The sequence below is a fragment of the Cupressus sempervirens genome, chromosome 1, assembly GCF_028749045.1.
Source record: "Cupressus sempervirens isolate cs-2001-9-10 chromosome 1, ASM2874904v1, whole genome shotgun sequence".
NCBI lineage: Eukaryota > Viridiplantae > Streptophyta > Pinopsida > Cupressales > Cupressaceae > Cupressus > Cupressus sempervirens.
This window is the reverse complement of record NC_143118.1, coordinates 490,835,707-490,863,147: the sequence shown is the minus strand read 5'-3', so window position 1 is coordinate 490,863,147 and position 27,441 is coordinate 490,835,707. Positions and strand designations below refer to the sequence as shown.

General features: G+C 35.1%; 1 protein-coding gene across 2 annotated transcripts in view; it reads right to left on the bottom strand.

Moving 5' to 3' along the window:
* Positions 1-241: 241 nt before the first annotated feature.
* The window catches only part of GRL (transcription activator), a 268,919-nt gene continuing 241,719 nt past the window's right edge, over positions 242-27,441 (bottom strand). For both annotated transcript variants that reach the window (XM_089828816.1, XM_089828825.1), the window contains exons 22-24: positions 1,376-2,358; positions 983-1,222; positions 242-895 (exon numbers count right to left, since the gene is read on the bottom strand). In XM_089828816.1, the coding sequence (XP_089684942.1) occupies positions 409-895; positions 983-1,222; positions 1,376-2,358 (1,710 nt within the window). In that variant the 3' untranslated portion in view covers positions 242-408. The remainder of the gene's footprint in view (positions 896-982; positions 1,223-1,375; positions 2,359-27,441) is intronic.

Below are 27,441 nucleotides of genomic sequence, written 5' to 3'. Positions count from 1 at the left end.
TGGATTATCAAAATATATCTAAAAGGGAAAATGAAAATATATTAAAATATGCTTAACGTAATATGGATATTTCCAGGTTTATATGGGATTAGACAAAATGAATATAAGGACCTCAGATCACTGGTTGACAATTTTATGTGTGATGTTAGATTTCAGTGTATTTAAATTATCCGAAGAGCACTTCCAATTAAAATTCCCGAGAAAGTGATGTTTTACGAAGGACTAAACAAAGTAACAGCAATTTCACGTAAGTACAAGCTTGAAACAAATCCATTATCTTGGCCCCCCAGCTGTACAAAAAAGTATCATAATAAATTTGTTGTAAATTGAAATATTTCTTTCCATGTCAGAAATCCTATCATACACTTCCTCAAATTTTAGTTCTATCTTTATTAGTACTTTTCAATATTACTTGTATGTTACAGGTCCTGATCTGGATATTGAAAACCGTCGAAGAGGACTAGGCCCAGATGTGCCAACAGAATTATGATTATCTGTATTGGAAACCTTTCGCATACCGCCATAGTCAAGTGGCCCAGAAAGGCGAACGCCACCATGTTTGACATTTGTGGTAGAGTATTCCAAATCTAGAGTAGGTGATTTTCTTTGGGATGGAAACTTGAGTGTGCTGGATGTTCCTCCCTCACTGGATTCCAGAGAAACATCACTATAAAATGGTGCATTCCTTGAAGATGCATTACTTAAGGATACCCCTAGCGAATGTCTCCGTGGTGGGCTAATCAGAACTAGTGTGGGAACGGAATTCTCATAGTACTGCTGATAAATGGACCTCAACATTGCATAGGGTACATGAACTTCTAGTGTGCTTCGGGGAAGATACTTTGAGAGCTCGCATAATTGATCAAGGAATATTAACTTTGCCACTAGAGGGGACCTGTTCATAGACATACAATATTTGAGGTTGACATGAAAAGATCAATATCAAGTTGACGATGTACACAATGAAAAAAACTAGGCATACCTGTTATTGTCATTCCAGGATTCAAGTATGATCTCTGAAGCACATTTGAGAAACACTTTCATTGCTGTCTTTATATTCACTTCAACAGGCGTGAGTCCTTCCAAGTTCTGCAATTCTGCTTCAAGTTCGTTTAGTTCAAGGCCATTAACATTTGACTGCTGCTGAGAAAGAAGCTGTTTCTGTAGCTCTTTTCTTTCTTCTCTTACTAGTTCACTTGCAGCAATAACAGCATTTATGAACCTGAAGTTTCCACCATGGTGACAACTTTTCAGATTCTTAAACATAACTATTTTTGAGAAACGTTGTATAATTTCTAAATTTAACCAGACTATGAAATGTGCTATTATTTCTGAGATTCTTACACAAGCATGTATTGAAATAAAAACCAAATACCTTGCCAAACAGTGGACATTATTGTTAAATCCGCCTGTACTAATACTAAATGCAGAAGTACTCCAGATGCTGGATGTCATGTATGCTGCACAGAGATAAGGCAACAGGCTCCATGTGACATCACCAGCACCACCCATGTCAAGGAGAATAGAGTGGACTAATGCAACATCATGGTCCACAGATACACCCAGAGTGCTTGATAATGTTTTCATCTTCCTAATATCTTCTTTCTCAGGCAGTGCAACTGGTATGTGCTTTGTGAAGTTTGACAATAGCGAGAATAGAAGAGGAGCATTTGCATCAAGTACTTGTCCAGCTGCTTCAGCTAATAGGGAGCTAAAGCACAATGCCTGACCTACTTGAATTGAAAAATTGATGAGATCCTCAAGCTCCTGAATTTGTTTCAAGCAGGAATCCCTCTCTGTCTCATTATCCATTTTTGCAGATAGAGCTTCAAGAGGCTCTTTGTTTGTGCGCAATGTAATATCAATGCAATTCAGCAGAGCAGTTAAGTGCTCTTGGATCATGCCATCAAGTTTATCAACACCATACAGCCCAAATAACCGAACAAAAGCCTTGAGTTCAGAAATGTCTGTTACTGACTCAGCAAAGAATCCACCCACTGGTCTTGCACTTTTGAAGCACTTATCTATAGGTGTAAATAATATACCAACTCCATTTGCATCCTTAACAACATTTTCCAGATACCAGTCACAAATAATTGTAATTACAGTACCAGTATTTTGTGCTGGCTTTTCAAAAGAATGCAATCCATGCACAGGTCCACAAAACACTTCACTTAACAAGACTTCTCGCAGACCCTGAGTCAGATCCATACTAACATGCTGTTCAACCAGATGAACAATATTCATATGTCGTCGTATTAATGACTCGAGAACAGAAGGCCGCTGAAGATCTCTATCAATCTTTAAGATTGTAACCAGTCGTCTCCTGAAGTTACTTAAAACACAGTCTCTTAAATACTGTACAAGGAAACACAACAGTCAGCTACCTGTATCTAATGAGTCTGTATCATACTGAATAGCCAGATGTTCAAACCCACAACCAAAACAAAAATCTTCGAGGCCCAAAATAATAAAAGTCGGATCATATATGAGTATTCTGCAGTGTGTGTTATCTGAAGTGGGCTTCAAAGCAAGGAATGAAAGTGTATCAGACTGAATAACTATTTGACAATTGTAGCCCAAACAAAAGAAAAATGAGACATAAGAGATTATATAATGAAAATTGCCACCCAGATGTCAGGACCAATCCAAAAACAAAAGAAATTCAAAGCCCAAAAGAAAAGAAAAACGAATCAGATAAAAAATGAGCATTCTGCAGTGCATTTTTAAATGAGCAAGCTAAGAAGGCTTCTCCTAAAAGAAGGAAGCCTATCCAACTGAAAAATGATGTGACAATTACAGCTCACGCAGAAGAAGACAATACCATAGAATTATACAATAAGATTCAAGCCTTGTTGTGTTCAGGTCTGTAAAGCATTAAATAATAAAAAATGAAAACATACCGCACAATTTTTTGAAAACACTTTTCAAGTACTATGGACTGAGGAAGCCTTATCATTTGATACACAAAATCAAAAGTGTCTGCCAAAGAGAGCTGAATTCTCTAATAGGATCTTAGGTTGTCCTTTCTCTGCATCCTTCCATACTTGTCATTTAACATTGTCAAGTCATGTTGCCTTTCCCCTTATGTCTCATACCCTCCCACCATTTGAAGTTGTTATTGGTTATGTGCCTGTATAGCTATGCTGCCGATGCTGATGGGGATGCAGATGTGGATGCGGGAATAGAAGGTGCGGATGCACGGAATTTTTTGTTTTGGATTTTGGATGTGTTTGTATGCGACTATATATATGCAAAGAAATGCAAGAAATATACAAAAATAAATTATTTGATTGTGGGCTTGGATTCAAAAAGTTCAAGGTCGGTCTTAAAAGCCCAACAAGCCTGGGCATTAATACATTTTGAAGGACAGTGACTTCAACCACATCTTTTCACAAATAATACGTTAGCAGTGAAAGATGATTCCTCGCCTCAGAATGGAAGGCTCCATAATTTGAAATGGTGGGAGAGCTCAAAAGGATCAGAAATACCATTTGAAAAATCAACTTGACATGCATAAATCAGATAGATAATCTAATTTTCATCAGACAGTTGGGATGCCTTCCTGCATCTCCAAACAATGATAACACAATTCATTTAGGTAAATTTGACTGCCCAGCTATACAGTCAACTTGTGACTTTCTTGATCTGGCCTCAGGACTTGCTTTTGACTAGACAGTAGAAATATTTAAATCAACAACTCCAGAACTCTACAACATGGTCAAAGATAGTCGCCAAGAAATAGAAAAGATAAAATAAAATGCACAAAATCACATAAAGCCATTACAGACAGTTGAACTCTCTGCAGCCATCACATATAACTCTTTAGAAAAGTATCTCCAAACCTAAGACAAGAATTTGTGGCATGCCATTTGTCTTGGCCATAAATAAAACTCTCTACACAGGTAACCTCAACTTATAAGGCGAAGCCCTCATAACCAAAGCCTTATAGTTCATGGGAATCCGTGGACCAACAGGATGCCCCAAAAAGCACCTCCACAAGCATCCACAAGCCCAGGCAGTGCTTCCTGGGCACATCCGGGGAGAATCCAAAGGCATCCGAGAACCAGAACACATCCGCACCAGCACCCAGGGGTTTCTAAAGACAATTGGTCTCTAAGCTGTATGGATAGGTAAATAATGGTTATCTATATATTCCATTTGTGTGTATACCCATATGTGTGTCTATATAAACTATATAGAGAAACACCCACCCCAAAGAAGCATCCCTTGGGTTTCTTCAGGCATATCTGTTCCAATGGTGCTCCAAGGACATGAAAGGCTTGGGGACATCCCCTAGCCATCCCCAATATTTGATTTTTTGTCCACTTTAGTCCCAAACTGAGGGGGTAAATAGGGAGGGGATGGATATCCCCAAGACAACTGGTGACATCTTAAGACATTCCCTAACTACCTATAAGGAAGATTAACCATCACCATGGTTGTGCAGTCATTTTCTTTTAAATGGTCCTCAATTAAAAAATGACCATTTTATTCTTTCTGTTGTGGGCCCTCACACTACATTTAGATCTAAATCAACAAAAAACTTGAAGGGGCCTCTCAATTTTATTCTGACATGCACACCTAATTTAGCTCTCAATCAACAAGAAAGAGCCCCCTATCTCATTCTAACTCCTTTTTACATGCCAAAAACAATTGCAACTAAATTGGCAGCAAAAAGGAAAATCAAAACATTTTGAACAAGGTTTAATGAAAAAATCAGAACTAACGAGCAGTGAGGAGTGAAATAGCAAGATAGGCAAAAATGATAAGCAATTCAAACAAAAAAAAATTGTTGAAGCTTAAATAAAGAAATGTATTTTATTTTATCTATTTTCAGTTTGTATGCATTATCATTTCACATAAAACAATGAGTAGCAACAGTGAGAATAGTGAACATAAGATGGGAGAAAGAAATAAAAATGTGAGAGTTGCAACCTCAATTAAAAGATTGGTTCCAAATTAGGAAAAAGTGATAAAGAACATGATTAATTCCACTGAGGAAACAAATAAATCTTTGTTTTAAGCAAACAATTAAGACAACAGAGAACCTTCATCTAACCTAGTCATATATCTTGTAAATAATAGTGTATAAATTAGAATAAGCATGGAGATCATGTAGATGTTTTTGGAGGCAAGCTAACTCAGATAACTCTAAACCCATCAGTTTTCAAATCTACAAATACAGGATTGGATCACGAGTCCTATGATGGAATAATAAATTACTTGGAAAATCTCAGAATGTATTCTTTATCCTGACTTAAATTATATCCAATTATCGAGAATTGGTTTTCCAAATTTGTCATTCAAAAATGGAGAACTAATTCTTCCAGCCTGGGTAGCCAAATAAATAGATTATATAATGGGAAACAGTACAGTTCAAGCATGTTCTCCAAGAGAATGATAAGGAAGAAATATTTTCACCTTTATTGAAACATTTTCTTCCACCACTATGTTATTTTCCCTAATAAAGTGAGCACTTGTTCTTGTTAGTGTCAAGATTTCAGCCACGTTAAGATCGAACAACAACATCCAAACCTATTTCAAAGGTGAGATCAATATAGTCACTTTTGAATATGATGTGGACTTTAATCTAAATATCCCTATGCAATACAGATGTTCTAGTATGAAAAGGTTCCCGAAAATGACATTCTCACTAACTATGATCAAAATATAATTGCGCAACCAACTCAGCCTGAACTAAAGTACCTTCTAGATCTCACTGTTGACTAGAAAAATTCCAAGCAGTATGTAATAAATGAAGCCTCAAGTTCCATTTCTGTTCCTACCAGCTCCTCAAAAGGTGGTTGCCAGTTAATCTTAACCCTTTTAGATCCTGCATGGCATACATTTTGACTTAAGCAGTAATCCACTATCGACGGATATGTTGGCCTGTTAGGTAAATCTCAAACTTGTTTGGACTCCTAAAGAGTTAGTTAAAAATATACAGAATGCCGAAAAAAAAGCTGCCATGATGAGAGGAAAACTTTGCAGAATTTTTTTGAGAAGAAAACAAAATCTGGATTAGAACCAGGAGGTCAACAAAGAAGAGATCATCAGCTATGACCTAAGTAGTTGCCAACACCAGAGTCAGTTACTATTACAAATCAAGACTCCAAGCTATGGGAATGCTGAGAAGCCCAGAGGAATTGGATAATAACAGTGGCAAATATTGGCTCAGGAGAACTTAGATATATAAGAACCTAGTATATCTTTTGCTTAAAAATTTCTGACTTCCTGGTATTTGAATTTTACCAAACAGTTGTTATGAAGTTCACAAAAGCAGTCTCTGAATATGTTTGTTTTGGAATTACTTTGTGCATGAAGGTTCAGAGTCTCAGACAATATTCATGCATAAATAATTCATGTATAACAATTTGTTCAAAGGACTAGACATAACATGATGCACATTGGCATTTATTTCAAGAGCAATATTGTAAACAATCACATATTACAATAGTTCTGAGCATCAGCAAACTAAGTATTGGCATACATGAAAATCTGACCTTACAATCAATTTTTGATGTTGTTATAGAAGGTATCAATTCTCAATCTAGCACCCAGCCTCCAGTTATAACTTTTTCTATAAAGTGATACTTTAAACCCCTCAAAAATCCATGCCAGCCTACAACTTGGAGAGTCAACTAGCAAACCACAGCCAATGCCTCATGACTGCTTTTGATCTGCTCAAACTCTTTATTCTGTCTTCCTCCTCACATACCAGACAAATAACAAGGGCCCTCAACCAAAACTTTGAAATACACTCCCAAGTCCCTGCAGCTTGGATGACTAGTCAATAATCTCAGAAATGGTTCCTAGAGGCTATACAATAAATATGACCTGCAATTTGTTTCACACCTCCAACAATGTGAAGGAAACTCACACCCAACAAGCACAAATTCCACACCAAACAAACATGTCCAAGTGCCTAGCAATGAATGAATATGACCCCCAGCTAGAGAGATGATGTCAATTGTCCAAGTACTCAGCAAAATTCAATGCCCAACTTATCACTTTCAAGTGACGGAATCCTAATTTCTCTAGGCAATACTACAAAAACTTATTAATTCATCTTGCTTGCAATACTTCACAAATTACAAATATCTCAAATCATTAATCCCAAGCATGAAATATGTACAATTCCACCTGCAAATCATTTCCATGCAAATTGTAACCCTGAAATAGATTTCACCCTATCAGGGAGGGAAGTTCTTTCATCACTGTACTGATCTTTTATGCAGGTTTTTTATTCAATTTCCATAATTGTGGTTTTTAGAAAATATAAAATATACAGAATAAGTCAAATGAAATGCCTCAATCCTATTTTATAACATCCTTGGAAACCTTTGGAATTATATATTTAAACCATCTTTTTAAAACAATAATTCTTCTCACCTGAAATGTGACTTTATTTAAAAACATTATATTCAAGTCACTTTTAAATCAGTGATCCCGAACTTGCTGCGAGTAGGGCAAATTCTTGTGGCTCGTGGGCCATGGAGAGGCTGGCAGATTTTCATTGTAGTGTCCCCGCTATTAGGGTTAGTTGGGACAAGTAATACCTACAAAATTATTATTAAACCACAACAATAACAAACTAACTATATTATTCTATCCTCTAATTTAACCCCAATCTTAAGGACGTCTCCAAATCGGGCTTCCTAGCTCATAGCTACCTCGCTGACTTCCTAGGAGTGCACCCCTTAAGAGTCTTCTTGGATGGAACATCCTCTATCCAAGGTAAATCACATATGTATATGTTGACATCATCAAAATATTCTGGCACATGGAGATTGCATATTAATCCTAGCAATGGTGGTCAAAGGGAGACCTTAACGCCTCACACAGCCCATGATAAGAATTCCATTAATCTCCATGGTGTCAGTCCAATGGATGATACAATATTATCCAATTCTTATCTAGCTATTCATACAAGGTTACTTATCTCTCGCACTAGCATGATAGCCATTCATACGAGGATCTCACTATGAGGTTTGATCAAATACATGGATTCATAAAGAATTATATCAACTAATTCTTCCATAAACATTATATCAAATAATATTTTGAATAAATATAATTGAAGTGCATTTGTACAAATACAAATCCAAAAATTACATAAACTAATTAGTAACTGTGGAAGGAAAATTATGATAAAAATAAAAATAGCTTTTTCTTATTTTAATATCCCATACCTTAAAGATATTTTTTTTCTTATTAATAAGAATGTTACTTTTTTAATCACATACCTTATATTATATGCTCCCTACAATTTCGGGTTTAGTATCTACTCCTTATTATTCAGTTCCTGTATTTTTTTTGGTTCGAATACCTCATTTTCTTTTGCTTGCTCTACTCTCAACATCGGATGCTATTCATTTCTCCTGTGTTTCTGATTTGAAGTGGCTCCACCTTTTAATTCCTTCTGTTCTGTTCATTGAGTCCACATCATCGGTTGACTGGCTACATCTTTTTTTCATAGTCCTTACCATATATCCTCCTATTCAAAGTTGAGGATTATTTATATGTAGTGGGTTGTGTATGCTAATGTCCCTTTGAGTGGACATGACACTTTATCTTCCAGGTGTTATTTAACTATTTAGATGAGGGGAATTTAATTCGTAAACATGTTTAATGATTATAGTATTTTATTTTCATGTATTTATATAAGCAAAATATGTATAGGTTAACAATACATTTTTAATATTTAATTTGTATACGAGATAGATTTGATTATATTAATTATGAATCAATTAATTTAACATATTAATAATATATTACTACACATTATCATTATTATATTAATACTATAATTATAATAGTTGGGTTATATTTAAGGGATATTACAGTCCTACCCTCCCAAAATTGCTTGTCCTCAAGCAATTACAAATTTCATTTCATTTATTAAGTGTCAAACAACCCACAACTCTTGTCCTATTTCCATGTTTGAGTTTATTGATATAATCATTGGTGAGGGCATATATTTTTGTAAAGTTATATCAGATTTCAGAATGTTTATTCAAGTTCAGTATAATGCTGACTGATGATCTATTGGTTGCAGGCTTGAATGACAATAAATTGGTTCAGAATATATATGTCATAATATTCTTCAAGTTCTATTTACTCTACTTCAGACCTGCCTTGCATTAATTGATTTCGATGCTTGACCAAATTGGGCAGAGGTAATACTTATAAATAATGAACGGGTGTGATAGTGAATGGGCATGCCTCCAAATTGAGACATGACCATTCACAATAATACCCGATCAGTGTTAACATAACCTTACCGTCAATAATGAACTGCAACCATTGTGATCACGACCACAGCCTGATCTTTCAACTCAATACTTATTCAAAGCAAGGATCGGTATATATGAAATACGGCAGATACACAATCAGAATAAATTCTGATATCATCAATTTGTCTAATGAAGCTATATACCTTAACACTCCCTCTTATCTAGGGAAGACAAAGAATATATATATATATATATCCTTGTTTAAAAAGTGATATCACCGAACTTGTGATATAATTAGGAACATCACGTCTCGTGATATTCTTTTCAGTTATGGTGTGTGCACAGAGATCAAGTCTCATGATGTCTACCATATGAGATCATGATATATCCATAGATATTACGTCTCATAATATCCACTATGATAAGAGAACATAATGATCTTCTACAAATATCACGTCACATGATATCTATCAATATGTCCTTTTAACTATCATGACTTGTCCATGCATATTAAGTCACATGATATTTATCATGAGAGTAATCTAATCATTATAAAGTCGTCACCTTATAAGGTTAGAGTCAACATTTCATTATAAAAGATTGCCACCTTTTAATAATGTACATAGGATAGGCCCATAAGTCATAGTCACACATATGAAAAAAGAGTTTACACTTTAAACATCTTTATTTTTATTAATACAAATTTAAAATTTTGAGACAAAATCTCATAAACTTACATTCCAACCACACCAAATTTCTTTCTAAAATGATCAACTTTCACCTTTGGAAGAGGCTTGGTGAGAATGTCAGCTATTTGATCACTTGTATTAATATATTCCAACTAGATAGCTCTCTTTTCTACCATGTCTTCTACGTAGTGGTAAGGGATTTCGATATGCTTTGATCTATCATGAAATACCAGATTCACGGATAACTTGATGCAACTTTGGTTATCACAGTGAATATGGTAGGTTTCAGAGGCTCACCAAATAAACTTACAAGCAATTTTCAAAGCCACGCTGCTTCTCTTGCTCCCATTGCTTCTACAATGTATTTTGCCTTAGTTGAACTCCTGCAAATCCATGAGATCATAGCTGATCCTAAACTGAAACAATATCTTGATGTGCTTTTCCAGTCTTTCACACTTCAGGCACAATTAGAATCAGTATATCCATGCAACTCCACGCTAGTATTCTCATATTTTAGTTCAAACCCAATAAAGCCCTGATGATATCTTAATATATGCTTCAAAGCAACAAGATGTACTTCTCGATGTTCACACATGAACTGACTCAATGCATTCACATCATAGCAGATATATGGTCGAGTATTCACAAGGTACATCAGAGACCCAATTATCTGTTTGTATAAAGTGCGATCAGTAAGTCTAGACTCTACAGTTGCTTCCTTTAGTTTGTGCAAATTGGTTTCCATAGGTGTCGACATAGGTCGACAGTTCCACATTCCAAATCGTTTTAGAATATCAACTACATACTTTTTTTGATTTAGTAAAATATTTCCCAACTTATGTCGAACTTCCAATCCAAGGAAGCAATGAAGAATCCCTAAGTCCTACATATCAAATTCAGAAGTCAATTCTTTCTTACATTGATTAATGAGGTGGTCTTCAACAATCAAAAGGTCATCAACATAAAGGATTAAAATCAAGATATCACCTTTAGTTACTTTAAAATAAATACTTGGGTCGGCATCATTCTTGGAGAATCCAAAACTTAGTAGATATTTGTCAATCCTTTCATACCAGGCTTTTGAAGCCTGTTTGAGTCCATATAGAGCCTTTTTTAATTTACACACATAAGAAGCAACATCATGAGTCACAAACCCTTCAGGTTGCTCTAAGTATACTTCTTCCTCAATAGTTCCATTTAGAAAGGCATTTTTCACATCCATTTGATGAATTTTCCAACCTTTGGCAGCTGCAATAGCTATTACAGCTCTAACTGAGGTATACCTAGCAACCAGTGCAAAAGTTTCTTCAAAGTCTATTCCTTCCTTTTTAGAGAATAATCTAACTACAAAACGAGCTTTATGTTTTTCAATGCTACCATCTACAACATATTTAACTTTGAAGAGCCATTTGGATGAAACAACAGATTTTCCTTTAACTCTAGGAACTATGTCCCAAACATCATTCTTTAGTATTGACTAACATTCTTCTATCATCACATCTTTCAAAACTTGATGCTTGAGAGCTTTAGAAGCATTAGAAGGTTCAGAGTTTGGAATCTCACACATGAAAGCATTGTATGCTAATTTTCAAAGTTTTTTGCTTTCTCTGAATGTCCTTGTAGGTGCTGCAAATTCATCTCCTTTATTATTTTTCTTGTCCAAATTGGCCCCTTGGAATTATTGTCATGACTCTCTTCTTGAGTCTCTTGAAGGATCTCATTTTCATTTGAAGTCTCTTCAAGGTACTCCCTCTGAATCTCAGGAGTAGGAACTTCTTCTATGGAATAGGGTGAATCATCTATATCTAGTTCATCTAAAATTTTGGCTCTTTTGAAAGCACATCTTCTTCAAAGATGACATCTTTGTTGGGTTCTGTTTGTTTTTTTCTAGGTATGTAGATTTTGTAACCCTTTATTGTTTCGTTAAAACCAATAAGGATTCCTTTCCTTCCAATAGGTTCTAATTTTTCCCTTTTCTCCTTAGGTACATGAACATACATAGGACATCCAAATATCCTCAAATGGCTAATGTCAGGTTTCATACCTGAAAAGGCTTCTTTAGGAGTTTTTCTATCCAGATGTGAGTGAGGACATTTGTTTTGAATATAGACTGTTGTATTAGATGCTTCAGCTCAAAATGACATGCTCAAGTTTTGATCGTATATCATAGCCCTAGCAACTTCTACAATAGTTCTATTTTGTCTTTCAGCAACTCCATTTTGTTGTGGGTTGTAGAGAACTATAAATTCCCTCTTAATCCCAGCAAGTTTGCAGAATTCTTTAAATGTTTCTGAAGTGTATGCTCTCCCATTATCTGTTCTAAGAACTTTAATTTTCTTTCCTGGGGAGTTTTCAGTGATAGTTTTGAATTCTTTAAATTTTCTAAGAATCTCTTCAGATTCTTTGCACTTAAAGAAGTATAGCCATGTCTTCCTCAAAAAGTCATCAACAAATATCACATAGTACAAAAATTCTCCTAGGGATGGTGTTGACATGGGTCCACATAGGTCAAAGTGTATTAGTTCTAACACATCTTTAGTTTTTCTCAAACTATTAGGAAATGATTTTTTTTGTGTTTTTCCCCAAGGCACAACCTTTACAAGATTCATTTTGAATTTGACTTAATTTGGGTATTCTAGTTACCAACTTCCCCATAGATGTTAAGGCACGAAAGTTGGTATGACCTAATCTTCGATGCTATATTTCATTTTAGTCTAAGGTCTCATGAACAAGTGCTTGATTTGCCTTAGTGCAAAGTTCATATAATAGTCCTTGTCTTACTCCTATAGTTTGAGCCTTCTTTATAGTTGAATTCTTTGCCCATGCTAGTACTTTACCTTTCATGAATGCAACCCTATAGCCATCATCTTCAAATGCTGATATAGATATTAAGTTCCTTTTAATACCTGGTATATATAGAACTTCAGAGAACTGAATAGATTTTCCTTATTTTAATTTGATGGTGCAGATCCCAATTCCTTTTACAAGAATGTGCAGAATCATCCCCAATTGTAACTTCTTCATCTGTTTCTATTTGCCTGCTTTCTAGATTATCTTGATATCCAATGACATGTCTTGAAGATCCGCTGTCAACTATCCAAGTGTTGGTTGATATTTGACTAGACAAGGTTGAGTAGAAGGCATACTTCTCAGGATCTTGATCTTCATTTGATTTATCAGTTTTGGCAAATGATGCTTGAAGTTTTGATCGATCAGAGCAATTTAGTGCATAATGCCCATATTGATCACATCTGAAACATTAAATTTTAGACAGGTCTTTCTTCTATTTTGAAGATCCTTTTCCATGAAAGTTTCTTTTCCTTTTGGAGTTCTTCTTCTTACCCTTCTTATGAGAGTTGGTATTAAGAACATGAATGTCTTCATCTATACTCTTATGTTTCCTTTAGTCATTAGTCTTGACTCTTCTTGAAGACAATCAAATCTTAATCGATCTAATTTTGGAAGTTTAAATCTTGCACTTGTACAAATGGCTCCCTTGAATGTGGTAGTCCCCCTAATGCTATTAGGGATAACTCTTGATTTTCAATCTCGTAACCGACTAAAGATAATTGATCTCTCAATTCAGTGATTCTCATGAAGAAGGCATTTACTGATTCTCCTTTATTCATGCTAATATTATTCATTTCTCTTAAGGGCAAGTTTTATGCCGGTGTTATTTACCATAAATGTGTTTTCAATGGCTTTAAACATGTGATATGTTGTTGCATGTTTCGCCACAGTAGGTACTATATGATCTCAAACAACATCCACTATTATTTTCATGGCTTTCTCATTATTCTCAATCCATATAGTTTTCTCTAGATCATCTTTTGGATCTTCCTTTTCTTCTTTTACAAAGGATTCTAATTTGTTCTCTTTTAGTAGCATCATTATTCGAAGTTCCCAGATTCAAAGTTGTCAGCACTTGCAAGATGGTGTTCAAATCTTAACATGTTTGTCATTTTAGAAGAATAATAAGAGACTGCAACTCAAGGTGAAAATCTGATCTCTCAAAATTAATAAGATATTTCCTTAACGAGTCTCTGATACCATGTAAGGTTATATCAGATTTCAGAATGTTTATTCTAGTTCAGTATAATGCTAATTGGATCTATTGGTTGCAGGTTTGGATGATAATGAATTGGTTCAGAATATATGTCATAATATTCTTCAGTTCTATTTACTCTCCTTCAGATCTGCCTTGCATTAATTGATTTTGATGCTTGACAAAATCGGGCAGAGGTAATATTTATAAATAATGAACGGGTGTGATAATGAATGGACGGAGACATGACCATTCACAATCATACCCGATCAATGTTAACGTAATAGATGCTAATCATTAATCGTTACCTACCTTACCATCGATAATGAATTGCAACCATTGTGATCACAATAACAGCCTAATCTTTTAATTCAATACTTATTCAAAGCAAAGATTAGTATATATGAGATACAACAGATACACAATCAAAATAGATTCTGATATCATCGATTTGACTGACAAAGCTATATACCTTAACAATTTTGAATACTATGAGCAATTCAATTTGATTGGTTATGTACTATTTAGATTGGCGAATGTAGTGTTGATTCTCATAAAATGAATTATTGCAATTGATAATCTATGCAATGATCTATATGATGACTGACTTGTTTAGATTGGCGATGATCATTTAGATGCTATAACTATCAAGGAATCACAACTTTTTATAGAGATTATTGTTACTATTACTCTTATCCATTTAATAAACTTACTGTTGGAAATATAAGGCTACTTATTGAGAGGGGAGGGGTGAATCAGGAACTAATAAGACTTACAACTCACTTCTCCAATTAATCCTTCATATATTATTTTGATCTAATTGTATGCAATAAGAATGAAAGCAATAAAAAATTCATAACACTTTGACACAAGATATTGTGACCCAGAAACCTTTCAATTAGAAAGTAAAACTAGGGTGGGGATGATACCCACAAGCTTTAGTACTGCAGTATAAAGTTAACCTATTAAGGCTTACAGTTGACCACTTCTGGTGATCTACCCTGTTAGGATAAATAAGGATTGTAAGGTCCACTTTGTTAAAGGATATACAAACATACAATGAAGTATGCACTTGGTTAGGAGATTTAGCAAAAGACTATTAAGTCCATCCGGTTAAAGGATTTGATTGATGCACATGTTAGGATGAATCAGTGACTGATCTTTGATCTACAAGCTATGATAGATAAATCTTTGTTGTCCCTTATACTGCTTGTAGCCTTCTTTAATTTGCACTCATACTTTTATTCCTTCTCAAATTCATACTTGGATATGATATACAATGAGTTACATATATATAAAATCCAAATAACTACTTACTGGAGTCGGCTACAATACCAATTTCATCATAATTTACAAAGTCGGCCCAACTGCTATAACTTAGGTTCTAAAGAAAAGCTCGGCGATGTTTTGATATTTGGCAAACACTATCAATGTTCAGCAAACTCTAACACTCAGTTGAAGTTGAAGCTCGGTCCATACTGATCACTGTCGAGTAGCTCAAACTCGGTCAGCATTGTGTGACTCGGTGAACATTGAAAAACTCGGTAGCTGTTGAATCACTTGGTTGACAATGCATGACTCGGCCAACACTAGATTCACTTCGTTAACACTATGAGCTCGGTAGACACTGTAGAACTTGGTTAACACTAGAGTCTTCATCACTTCTACTAGATAGCTCAGTAGACACTGCTATGCTCGGGCTATACTGCAAACTGTCTCAACTACTCGGTAAACACTATGTAGCTCGGCATGAACTATAAACTGACTGTTTAGCTCGGTAGCAACTAAAACACTTGGTTAACACTGTTGGATGAATGATAAGCTCGGTAACAACTGTAGAGCTCGGTAGCAACGTAACCGACTAAGTGTTGAGTCACTAATAGATGACCTTAATGTCAACACTTACCCCAAACACATTAATATATTTCTTTCCTTTGAATAGGTAGATTGATCATTTAACCTTTACCCTCCAAGGTGGCAAGATCACAACTCTAATATCATTGTAGTGTCCCCACTATTAGGGTTAGTTTGGGATGAGTAATACCTATAGAATAATTGTTAGAATCACAACAATAATAAGCTAACTATATTATTCTACCCTCTAATTTAACCCCAATCTTAAGGACATCTCCAGATCAAGCTTCCTAGCTCATAGCTACCTCGTCGTCTTCCCGGGAGTGCACCCCTTGAGATTCTTCTTGGACAAGACATCCTCTATTCAAGGCCAATCACATATGCACATGTTGGCATCATTAGAATATTCTAGCACATGGAGATTGCATATTAATCCAAGTGATGTTGGTTAGATGGAGACGTTAACGCCTCACATACCCCATGATAAGAATTCCATTAATCTCCATGTTGTCTGTCCAATGGACTAACACAATATTATCCAATTCTCATCTAGCCATTCATACAGGGTTACTCATCTCTCACACTAGCACAATAGCCATTCATACGAGGATCTCAATTCCTACACTGGCACTATGAGGTTTGATCAAATACATGGATTCTTAAAAAATTATTTCAGCTAATTCTTCCATAAACATTATATCAATATTATTTTGAATAAATATATTTGAAGTACAAAAGTACAAATACAAATCCAAAAATTATATATTCTAATTAGTAACTGTAAAGGAAATTTATAATAAAAATAAAAATAGCTTTTTCTTATCAATTAATTTATTATTTTAATATCCCATAACTTAAAAGATATCTTTTCTCTTATTAATAAGTATGTTGCTTTAATAATCACATACCTTATATTATATGCTCCCTACAATTTCGGGTTTAGTATCTACTCCTTATTATTCAGTAGTTTTATGTGCACCTTTATGTAAGAATGATATTTGTCTTGTATTTTATTTGGTTCAAATACTTCCTTTTCTTTTGCTTGGTCTAGTCTCAACATCGGGTGCTATTCATTTCTCCTATGTTTCTAATTTGAAGTGGGTCCACCTTTTAATACCTTTTGTTCTGTTCATTGTGTCCATGTCATCAGTTGATTGTCTACATCTTTTTTAGGTAGTCCTCCCCGTATATCCTCCTATCCAAAGTTGAGGATTATTTATATGTAGTGCTTGTGTATGCTAATGTCCCTTTGAGTGGGCATGACCCTTAATCTTCCAGGTGTTATTTAACTATTTAGATGAGGGGAATTTAATTCTAAACATGTTTAATAATTATAGTATTTTATTTTCATGTATTTATATAAGCAAAATATGTATAGGTTAATAATACATATTTAATATTTAGCTTGTATATGAGATAGATTTGATTATATTAATTATGAATCAACTAATTTAACATATTAATAATATATTACTACGCATTATCATTATTAGATTAATACTATAATTATAATAGTTGTGTTATATTTAAGGATGGAATATTACATTCATGACTCGCATGGCTCACCGAGCCAGTGGATCATGCCATGACCCACTAGGTCTGCTTTTCACTTGCAAAAAAAACAAAAAATTAAAAGTGTTTACAATTGTTTTCTTTAACACATGTTTTCTATTGTCTTAAAAGGCATTATATTTGCTTGTTATGAGAAGAAAAGAGAAAAAGTGAGGGGAAAAAACAAGAGGTCGTAAGTTTGCAACTAGTAGGGAATAAGAGCATCAAGGAGTCCACAAAATCACATGTAGAGGCATAAATTTACACTAAGAGCATTAAGGAGCCCATGGCACTTGTTCCAAGACTTCTTAACTGATTTGAAAGAGGTAAGTGTTAAATTTTGTAGATTTTTTTGTAGTCTTTTTTTGTTATGTTTATGGATTTTCCATTCTTTTTGTTAAATTTTTTAACTTTCGAAATCTTTGAATGTCTCTGTTAAAATATAAATTGCATACTTCAATGAGAGAAGTAGAACAATAGAAAACCCTTGAATTTTTTATGAGAAAAAAAAGAAAACATGTATTTACATCTTTTTCTAAATATTGGCTTGCTAATTACTCTAAAATACAATGTACAAATGTTAATCTGTAATTTTGTTTGTAGTTTCGCCTTGTTGCAATGACCATCATGTTTTGAAACATTAATTTTCACAATGCCTCCAAAGTGTGAATCTTGGGAATATACTAAAGACTTTCCTAGTAGACAAAAAAATCAAACAAAATGCATGTTTTGTAGATAATTTTATCATAGTGGCATCAATACATTTAAGTATCAAATTCTTTACATACCTCGAAATGATGATGGCCCATATTTATTGGCAACTATCGAGGCAATTCGTTTCTATTATGTTCGGTTAGAAACACATGCAGATGAAAAAATAATTACAAAGAGCCAATAGGAAGAGTTAAATGTTATTGGCTCCCATTCATCCAAGGCCGCATCTACAACCACAACCACATCCATGTCCACATCTGCACATTGTGTTGGAGAGGGTTCATTCATGCCTCCCTTCGTCCTAGTGCTAGTGCTTAGATCGCTGCTCCTTCTAGAGGCATTGTTACCCTTGGCCCTAAAGTCTAGAAATTGAAGTTGGACAATTATTTTATGCTACACATTGATCCTAGTGCACAACCCTTGCTTGAGAACATGGGTTGGAGCAATGAGGTCCATGGTGTTGCATGAAAACAAATTTGCAAATTTTGTTACTTTTGCAATATTCCATTTTTGCAGCAAGGTAATTCTATTTTATTTGATTGCTTTATGTTTAAAATAAAAATTTAAAATTTATAGGCAAGAGCCTATAACACAACGGTAAATTGTGAGCCTCTTATGTGGGAGGTCTCAGGTTCAAATCTACTCAAGTTTCATAAATAATATAATAATTATTAATTACAACACAATAATAATTAATCTTGGCTTCTGCCTCTTACAGATCAGAAAAAAAAAATTTAATTTATATTTTGAAGTTGAACTATGCTTTGTCTAATGATTATTCATAATCTATTTGTAACAAGTCTCCTTATTGGCAAGGCATGATAGATGTCATAACCATTTGCGGGGAGAGCTTCAAAGTCACTACTAATGCTGAGTTAAGTGGCCCCCTCTTGTTAGAAACAGTTAATGAAATGATAATCAAGCTAGATGACCATAATCAAGCTAGATGACCACACCATCATGACACATGGTTGGATGGATAGAAGGAATAGGAAACTACTGAATTGTCTTGTTTCCAATGGAGGTAATTGATCCTTCTACTTCTCTAAATGCATTGAATTATTTATATTTTGATTTGTTGATTGATAATTATTTTGCTTTATTTTCATAATCCGCCATATTCTTGAAGTCTATCAATACTTCCTCACATGTGAAAAATGTCACATACTTATGTGAGGCTATTGAGGAAGTCATATGTGAGGAGGGAGAAGAAAATGTTGTGTAGGTGGTGATGGATAATGCAGTAAGTTATGTTTCTATAGGTAAACTTTTAGCTTTTTAAGTTTTGGTGGAGAGGCATTTATGAATTTATTTAAAAGTGTTGCAAGTAAACTTTTGATCGAGAGGCAACCGAAATTTGTTGTCTCCATGTGTGGCCCATTGCCTTGCTCTCATGTTAAAGTATATTGGCAAAACTTGAATGGGTCAAATCATATGTTTAATAAAGTCAAATCATGAGATTTGCCTCGAATTTCCTCACACTAAAACCCTTGCTGAAATCAAAGGCAGCTTTGAGACGCATGTTTGTTGGTGACGATTGGACTACCTCATCCTATGCTTTGACCACTATAGGGATGGATGTGGCAGATTGTATTTTTGATGAACTAGGTTTTTGAACCCCTTGTTCAGAGATCATGTGCATAAATATAATTTTGTTTCATTTACAACTTAATTTTTCTTATTTTAAATTTTTAGTGCACACTTGTGATTTAATTGTTTTTTAACATTATATACAAGTCACTGAGCCCCTCATAGTTCTTCTACAACTTGTTAACAGAGGGAAGCCCTCAATAGGTATATGAAGGCATAGATAGGGCTAAGGAGGCCATTAGATCCATGTATACAGGAGTTTTGGATAAGTATGGCCATATTTTGGAGATCATTGAGAGATGTAAAAACTAGCTTCAAAGGCCTATCCATCCAGAAGCTTATTTCCTCAATTCGTCATTTTGTTTCATTGATAACCTCAAGGTGGATGAGGAGGTTTTTGGTAGCCTATATACGGTGTTACAAAGGATGTTCAATGATGACACATCTACAATGCAAGAGAAAGATGCATATAATAATGAACAGGGGTGATTTTTCAAGCAAGATGTGTAGAGACGCTTGAACAACATTGTCGCCAGGTAGAAATATAAGTTAAACTTAATGGTGTAGGGGCACCCATGGAAGCAAAAACAAAGTATAAGATCACATGAACGTCATATGTTTTCTTGTTTAGTATTTTGAGCAATAAGTCCTATTTTGTATGGCATTGCAAGGTGTGACATGACCATATGTTAAACTATGCAAATGACCAAGTAAGGACATGTGAGGTAGAGTCTTGTTATTTTAGATGTTTTGTGATCCTAGGAAGGTCTAAGTAAAGGTGATGTCTCCTATCGAGTCCTAAAATGTTGTAAATGGAAAGTTTTCTTGCAAATGTTGCAAAATGCAACTTTGCAACTTTTTGCAAAACGTTGCAATGTGGAAGTCCAAGAGTTACATCGATAGGTAAATCAGTGGAAACAAAAGGTCAGGTGTTTATAAGGTCACAGAGGTTGATTGGAGTTGTAGAAGAGTTAGTGTGTGTGAACTTTGACGTATGGAGCTGATTTGATGAAGGAAAATGTGCATATACAGACTTGTCAGAGCCTAAGACCAATTGGAATAGGTGGAGGAATGAATTAGCTTTCACATGCATCAAACTTGAAATAACCCTGCCTGATCGTAGCTTCAAATAACACTAATTTTCCTCATATCTAATGGTTAGACATTCTATCAAAAACTTGTCTAGCAGCCTCATAACGACTGTTAATAACATAGCTAGATGTGACCTGTCATGCCACAATAGTCAAACCAAATACTGAAATGATATTTTCTATTCAACTTGATAAATATCAACTATATAACTTATTATTCGGACCCCTAAAATTACAAATATACTCTCAATAGAGATAATGAGGAAATCTGTAACTACACTTCTCAATAACAACAATGCAATTCTGGAATACACTTATTGGCAAACCATGCTACAAGATATGAATCAATAAGAAGAACCTGATTGAAAATGCAGAATTTGGTATCCAATGACAGATCGCAACCTAGTGTGTATAGACGTCTTTTAACAGCCCAAACCCCGGCCTCTAGGTGATAATGTACTTAGCAAAAATGCCAAAAACGTGGCCTTGAAGATGCATTTGCAGGCTTAGTTACTAGCCACAGCCAATGTGCAATTGCCCGGACAAATTGCAGGCTGTGAGGGGGTGAGGATCCTGCCTGTACCACTCACATGGATCCCTGGAATCCAACTGTAAGCCTCCCAATGCAAAACATGGGTGCTGCTGTGCCCTAGAGTGCCTCTAAGCAGTGATCGCAGGACTTATTTCAGTAAAGTCCAAAGCCACCCAGCCTTGATGCAATGATCTCCCAAACACAAAGGTCGCTTCCCTAATGATTATAGCAGCCCAGATCCTCGTGTCGAACCCCCAAGAATGCAAAGGCTCCTTTGAAAACTCCTTTCAAATTCCAAATGCAATCCTTAGAAATGAACTTCTCCTTAGTCACAGAGAATACAGGAGAGAGATATAATTCAGATTAATTAATTCACAATACCTCAGCTATGAATTGCCAAGTACTTCTTAGAATCTTAGTCTCAACCCTTATACTTCAGCAAGGGCAACAAAATTCAAAACCTTTGAAAATCACAAAGACAACAAAAATAAATAAATATTCAAGCGTGTTTTTTCCAATGAAATGAGCTCATATTTATAATCCCTTGTCAACAAAAGTTTTGCAAAAGAACTCAGCTCTTGTAACGGTCCAACACAACTCTTTTAGCAATTTCTCTTAATATCATTATTATAATAAAATATTATTATTATAACAATGCCACTTTAGTAAATAATTAAGAAATAAGAGCTCATGCAATTAATAACCACATCCACTGCAGGTGATGACCAACTGCCAAAGCTACCCACTACATTTGCCAAAAATGGCAACTGCCAAAAATAGAGTTACTAAAAATAGTAAGTCCACAACTGGGACCCCCTCTAATTACCTCGTCAGCTCACAAGAGTCACTATAATGAACTGACACGATCATCTATAGAATCTCACAAAAAATGGGGATATTACAAAGCTTGAAGTTTCTATGTGATAAGAGTTACGAGAAGACAAAGAACTTGTGTTAACAATTGGTTTTGCATCCTTATCTAGGGTTTCACAAAAAACTGTCAATAACTAGAGATTCCATTGTTGGATTTTAATGGCTCTGTGGGAATTCCAAGCTATGTTTACGTACTTCAAGAATTAGAAAGGCATACTTGTGTATCTACAGGGAGATATTAGAAAATTAATGCCCTAGGTGAACTTTTCTAAGTAACCACAACGTGCACAAAGTAAGAAACAACTATAACTTGTAATATATATTGAGTGGGAGGCTAAAACTCCTGAAGTAGGTTGTTAATAGTGTCCACTAAATGTTCCAAGTGTTGATTTTTATGAGTCTAGCCTACACTTAGGAGTTGCTTTACAAATCAGGGCTAATTAGGCCTATTAGGCCTCTGCAACTTATTAGTATTTGGATGGTTGGATTGTGAGCCAGGGATTGATATTTGGCAGTTAGCTATAAGTCCCAAAATTTGAAGTTAAGTGGAGAAAACTGCATTGACAGGGCTACTAGGAATTAGGACCATTATAGAAGCATGTATGGCCTATTGAGTTGGGGAGTCAAATCTAATGATTGGAAAATGTTTAGTTAGAGGATTTAACAAAAATTTCAAGCCTACAAGGTCTCATGTGTAATTGAGTGTGATTTGGAGAGTTGGACCCAAATAGCCTAGTTAGAGGCACCTGTGGAGTAAGTAACAAATTGATGTTTTGAACTGGTTTTTGGGAATTGATTCAAAGTATTTTCAGAGTGTGCTTAAGTTGACGGAGATGATGGAAGTGAGCTTGTTCAAAAGTAGGTTAAGTTGATTTGTTGGCTCTTGTGTTGATTTTCCTAGAGTTCCAAGATCCCCTAAGGTACCATAAGAGTCTTTGCATCACTTAAGATTCTTAAGTTTATGTCTTATGCATTTTGATTTTATAATCTATCTTTAAAGTTGGAAATTCGACTGATTTTTTTTATTTTCCTTATTCCAAATAGGTGGTGGCAAATGTTTGGGCCTACAACCCCAAACCTTCAAAAACCTGTCATCTGTATTTTGAGTCAGCCATGCAACACTTCTCGATGTGAGCGCAATTGATCCATGTTCAAGCACAACCACTCAAGGAGGTGTAATAGATTGTCTGTGGAGGGGTTGAATGATCTCACCTTTGTTGATTACAACCTATGTCTTAGGACCGGACAAATTTTGGACAATGACTCCTCTTCGATCAATTTAGGAGAGACCAATCCAAAGTCTCAGTGGTTCATTGAGTCTAGCGATTTTATCTTTACTAAGGACCATGAGTGGGTTGACCAGGCAATAGAGAGGTTGAGGTTGTGGCTATGGTATAGGAGGATAGAGCACAACCAATCGCCCATGCAGCTGATGTTGCTGAGTGTAGCACCTCACAATTACAGATTATGGCTTGTCAGTCACATAGGACCTACTTTAGACACTTTGTAGGAGGCAAACAGACTATTTTGAGGCTGGGGTTGATCTAGAGCTGGAGCCATAGACTTATTTTTGTTTACACATGTTTGGGAACATTAGATGTTGCGGGTTTCATGGACTTTATATACATTTGACAATATTTACTAATCTGCATATCTATGTTTTCTATTTCCTTTAGCTACAACTTATGTCTGTACTTATGTGATGGATGTATGTTTATGCATATGATCAAATTAATTTCTATTTGATGTTGTTATAGCGTCTTTAAGCTTTATTCAATAATGGATGCATGAAACAAGTTTTAAATTGTTAAAAATCTCTAAATTTCAAGGATATTTTCATTTTGTTGAGTCGCAGGCCAATCTCGAGTTGAGTCAACCTTGCCAAGTCATAAGCAAGTCACTAGTCAAGTTGACCTTGTTGAGTCATAGGCGAGTCTGGGTCATGCAATTATGCTTTAAATCAATCTTATAAAAAATTGAACTAAGTTGCCTTATGATTTATGTTTTTCAACAATGTATAGTTAGTTGTTTATTTGTAAAATATTTCCTGCATAACCAACTGAAAATTGGAAAATACAGAAATAGTCTGGAAGTGAAATTTGAATATGTTAGTATACTTCAGAACTCACTAGAGATCCAAGTTAGTAAAATAGACACTTTTCAAGAATAGTGTTTCTCTCCAAGATGGTTTGCATACACCTGACATGTTTGAAAGTTGAGTAAACTTGGTTTGTACTCTACTCAATCTATCACTAAACATCTCAAAAGAATGTATTGCAAATGCTTCACTTAATCCATCCATTGTAGAAAAAAACAAAGTAGAAAATTTATTCAAATGGACCTTTCAACTAGGACATAATCAAGAATATGCATTCCTTACCAATTTTATCCTTTCCACAACCAATCAACTAAGAACTTAAAGATTTGAATTTTGCCAAATAGTCTTCAATTGTAGGAAAATAATCATTAGAAACTAGAGAACGAGGCACATTCTACCTACAATTCCATTATAAGAACCTCACTAACTGAAAACAAATCCTCGTGAGTATCTCATGCCTACTTGAGAGTAGTACACTCCTCAATGTGGAAGAACAAAGTGTTAGAAACATGCACAGCAATCAAGCCCATTGCCCATCATATTTGTTCTCATGAACAAATCTGTCATAATCCGTGGATACCCAAGATACACCATTGCATTCTAATCTTCCATGTGTGATTATTATGAGAGCAAGTACCTCAAAACTGTGGTTTAACCATTAGTGCAACTACCACCAAGAGAGAAAAATAGACAAAATACTCATAAAATCTGATGTGACCCCTCCCACATGTCAAGTAATACTGAAAATAAAGTACTCCCCACCAAAAAATTAAAAAACTTCTCCAGGAGACACTATATCCAAATAATCCACGATTATGTCAAATTTGCAAAAAACTAAGTAATATATACTAAGGCTAAATTTGGGGAAAGCGCATGGGCATAACGTATTAATGATAGCACTCCTTAATAACTCTCAATTGCTGCTGGAATCACAAAAGTCAGCTGAACAAGTGAAAAATTATGATCTTAAAGATCCAAAATGGGAAGATTGACTTCAATCAACGATAAAATGCACTTGAAGCAAAATTTGGCAAAATTACTTGCACCACTGTGAAGAATATAGAACTGACTTTCCATTGATATCTCATTTGAAAAAAGCTGACATCGTTGTGGGAAGTTATGGTCTGTCGAAAATTATGCCCTATTATGGCTTGGGGTTGAATTACCTTGTCACTTAGCCATCAATGACCAACGTGATTGCATGCATTATTGCTGCCAAAGGAAAAGCACCACTTGCGCAGGGAAGAGAATGTAGACACTTGGTGGTGGGGAAGTGGCTTAGCCATTGGCAGTTCTATGTGTCACTGGATAGTTTGAACCCCAAACCAAGCGACGTGTCATGGTAATAACTAAAACCAGGCACCTACAAATATATCAACCTGTGAAATAAATTTTTAATAAAAATATGCTTGCATCTTGATGTGGCTATTGGCATATGACTAGTGCAAGCTTGGACAAAGTCCACAGAGTATGTACTGCTAGTGTAGTCGTGGTGATCATACCTGCAAAATATGCCAAAAAAAGCCAAATATTCCCACTCAGTGTTAACATAACACAATAGGTTTTAGAAGATGATGACAAATTACGAACAACTATATGACTATGAAAATGGCTATAGGAGGCAAAAAAACCAGCAGCCCTATGGCAGAAGTCTCCAAAGTTGACAATCTGATATTTGATCTTAGGGTTTTGGGCCTTCCAGATGCAATGAAGAGTCTATTTTGGCCCAATTGCTCTGAAAATCCAGCTACCTCCCAAATCTAGCAACCACATCCCAATTTCAAAGCCTCATTGATCTGACCTCACAAGCCCAATTTGGATGAAATAAAAGGAAATACCAGCTTTCTTAGGCTCCTTGAATTCAAGGATGAGCTTTGATTTACTCCAACATGCTCTAATATGAACATGCAATAGAAACCCATTATGAGCAAACTCCAAATTTTCTTTTTTTCAAGTTTTTTCTGATTCTCAAAGTCATCATATGATGCAAGAAATGAGAAAACTCAATTTTACTAAAATCCACCAAGATCTCAATAGTTCTACCAAAATCCTAACCTCTTGCTCCTTATGGTGGGTTTTGTGGTTTTTGGTTCCCAAAACCGCAGATTGGAATCCTACGAGTCTTGCCAACTCGATGTTGGGATATCCAACCGATTATGGCCAATTTGACAGGATTAATCGATGCAATCCAAATCCCCTATGCTTTTGGCTCTGCAGGGCCAAGTTGGGTGCACCTAACCCTAAAAAAACACTTGGGTCCAAGATACTTATAGCAGATCAATTAGAATGCGAATGTAATGAAAGTTTCCCAAATGGCAAGAATTAGGAAACTTTTAACTTGCAAATTATGAATTGAGAATAATAAATAAATATATTAATGTTTTTTAAAATAAGAATAAGTATGGATAAAATCTTAATATTAGGATTTGCATGATCTTGATAAATTAGGCTTTAAAACATCTCATAGCATGATGTTGTGCTGACATGAAAATGATATTTTAGAATAGGCCCATGTAAAATATTTGATTTAGAAGGTTGAGGAAAAATATAATTTGATTGATTACTAGAATAGGACACTAAATCATGCTTTTAAAAAGCCAAATAAAATATAACGTTAGCTGAATAGTAAATGGAATTGAGAGGAGACTCAAATGGAGGCCCTGATTTGCTCCATCAGTAGCTCTTGTTGGGGACATATGCCCCTTGCGGGCATAGTGAGACTCCAGCTATCTCTGGAGGAGCAAACTGAGCATCCATGCTTAATATGATGCAAGGTGAATTTGGGTGGTCCCAGGCCCTCCGAAAGTGAACACTACTTCTTTCCTCTATCAAACACATAATTCTGATCCTGTAATAACTTATTTCTTCCTATCATGGTATCATATCCTTCTTTAGTAAAACTTGATCCATTAGAAGGTAAACAACAATCATCACATGACATGTGCTTTTCTTTCATCACTTGTTCTAGATTAGAATTTATTCTTATCAACAAGATCTTTTGGAAAGAAATAAATTTCATTATCAATTAATTCAAAATCTCTTGCTTCACTCATTTGATTAGTATACATGGAAGAAAAAACCTCACAAAGAATTATAATGAAACCTTAAAAACATTTCCCTAAGCATATTCTTAACAAATATTATCACAGGGTCTTCACGGAGACT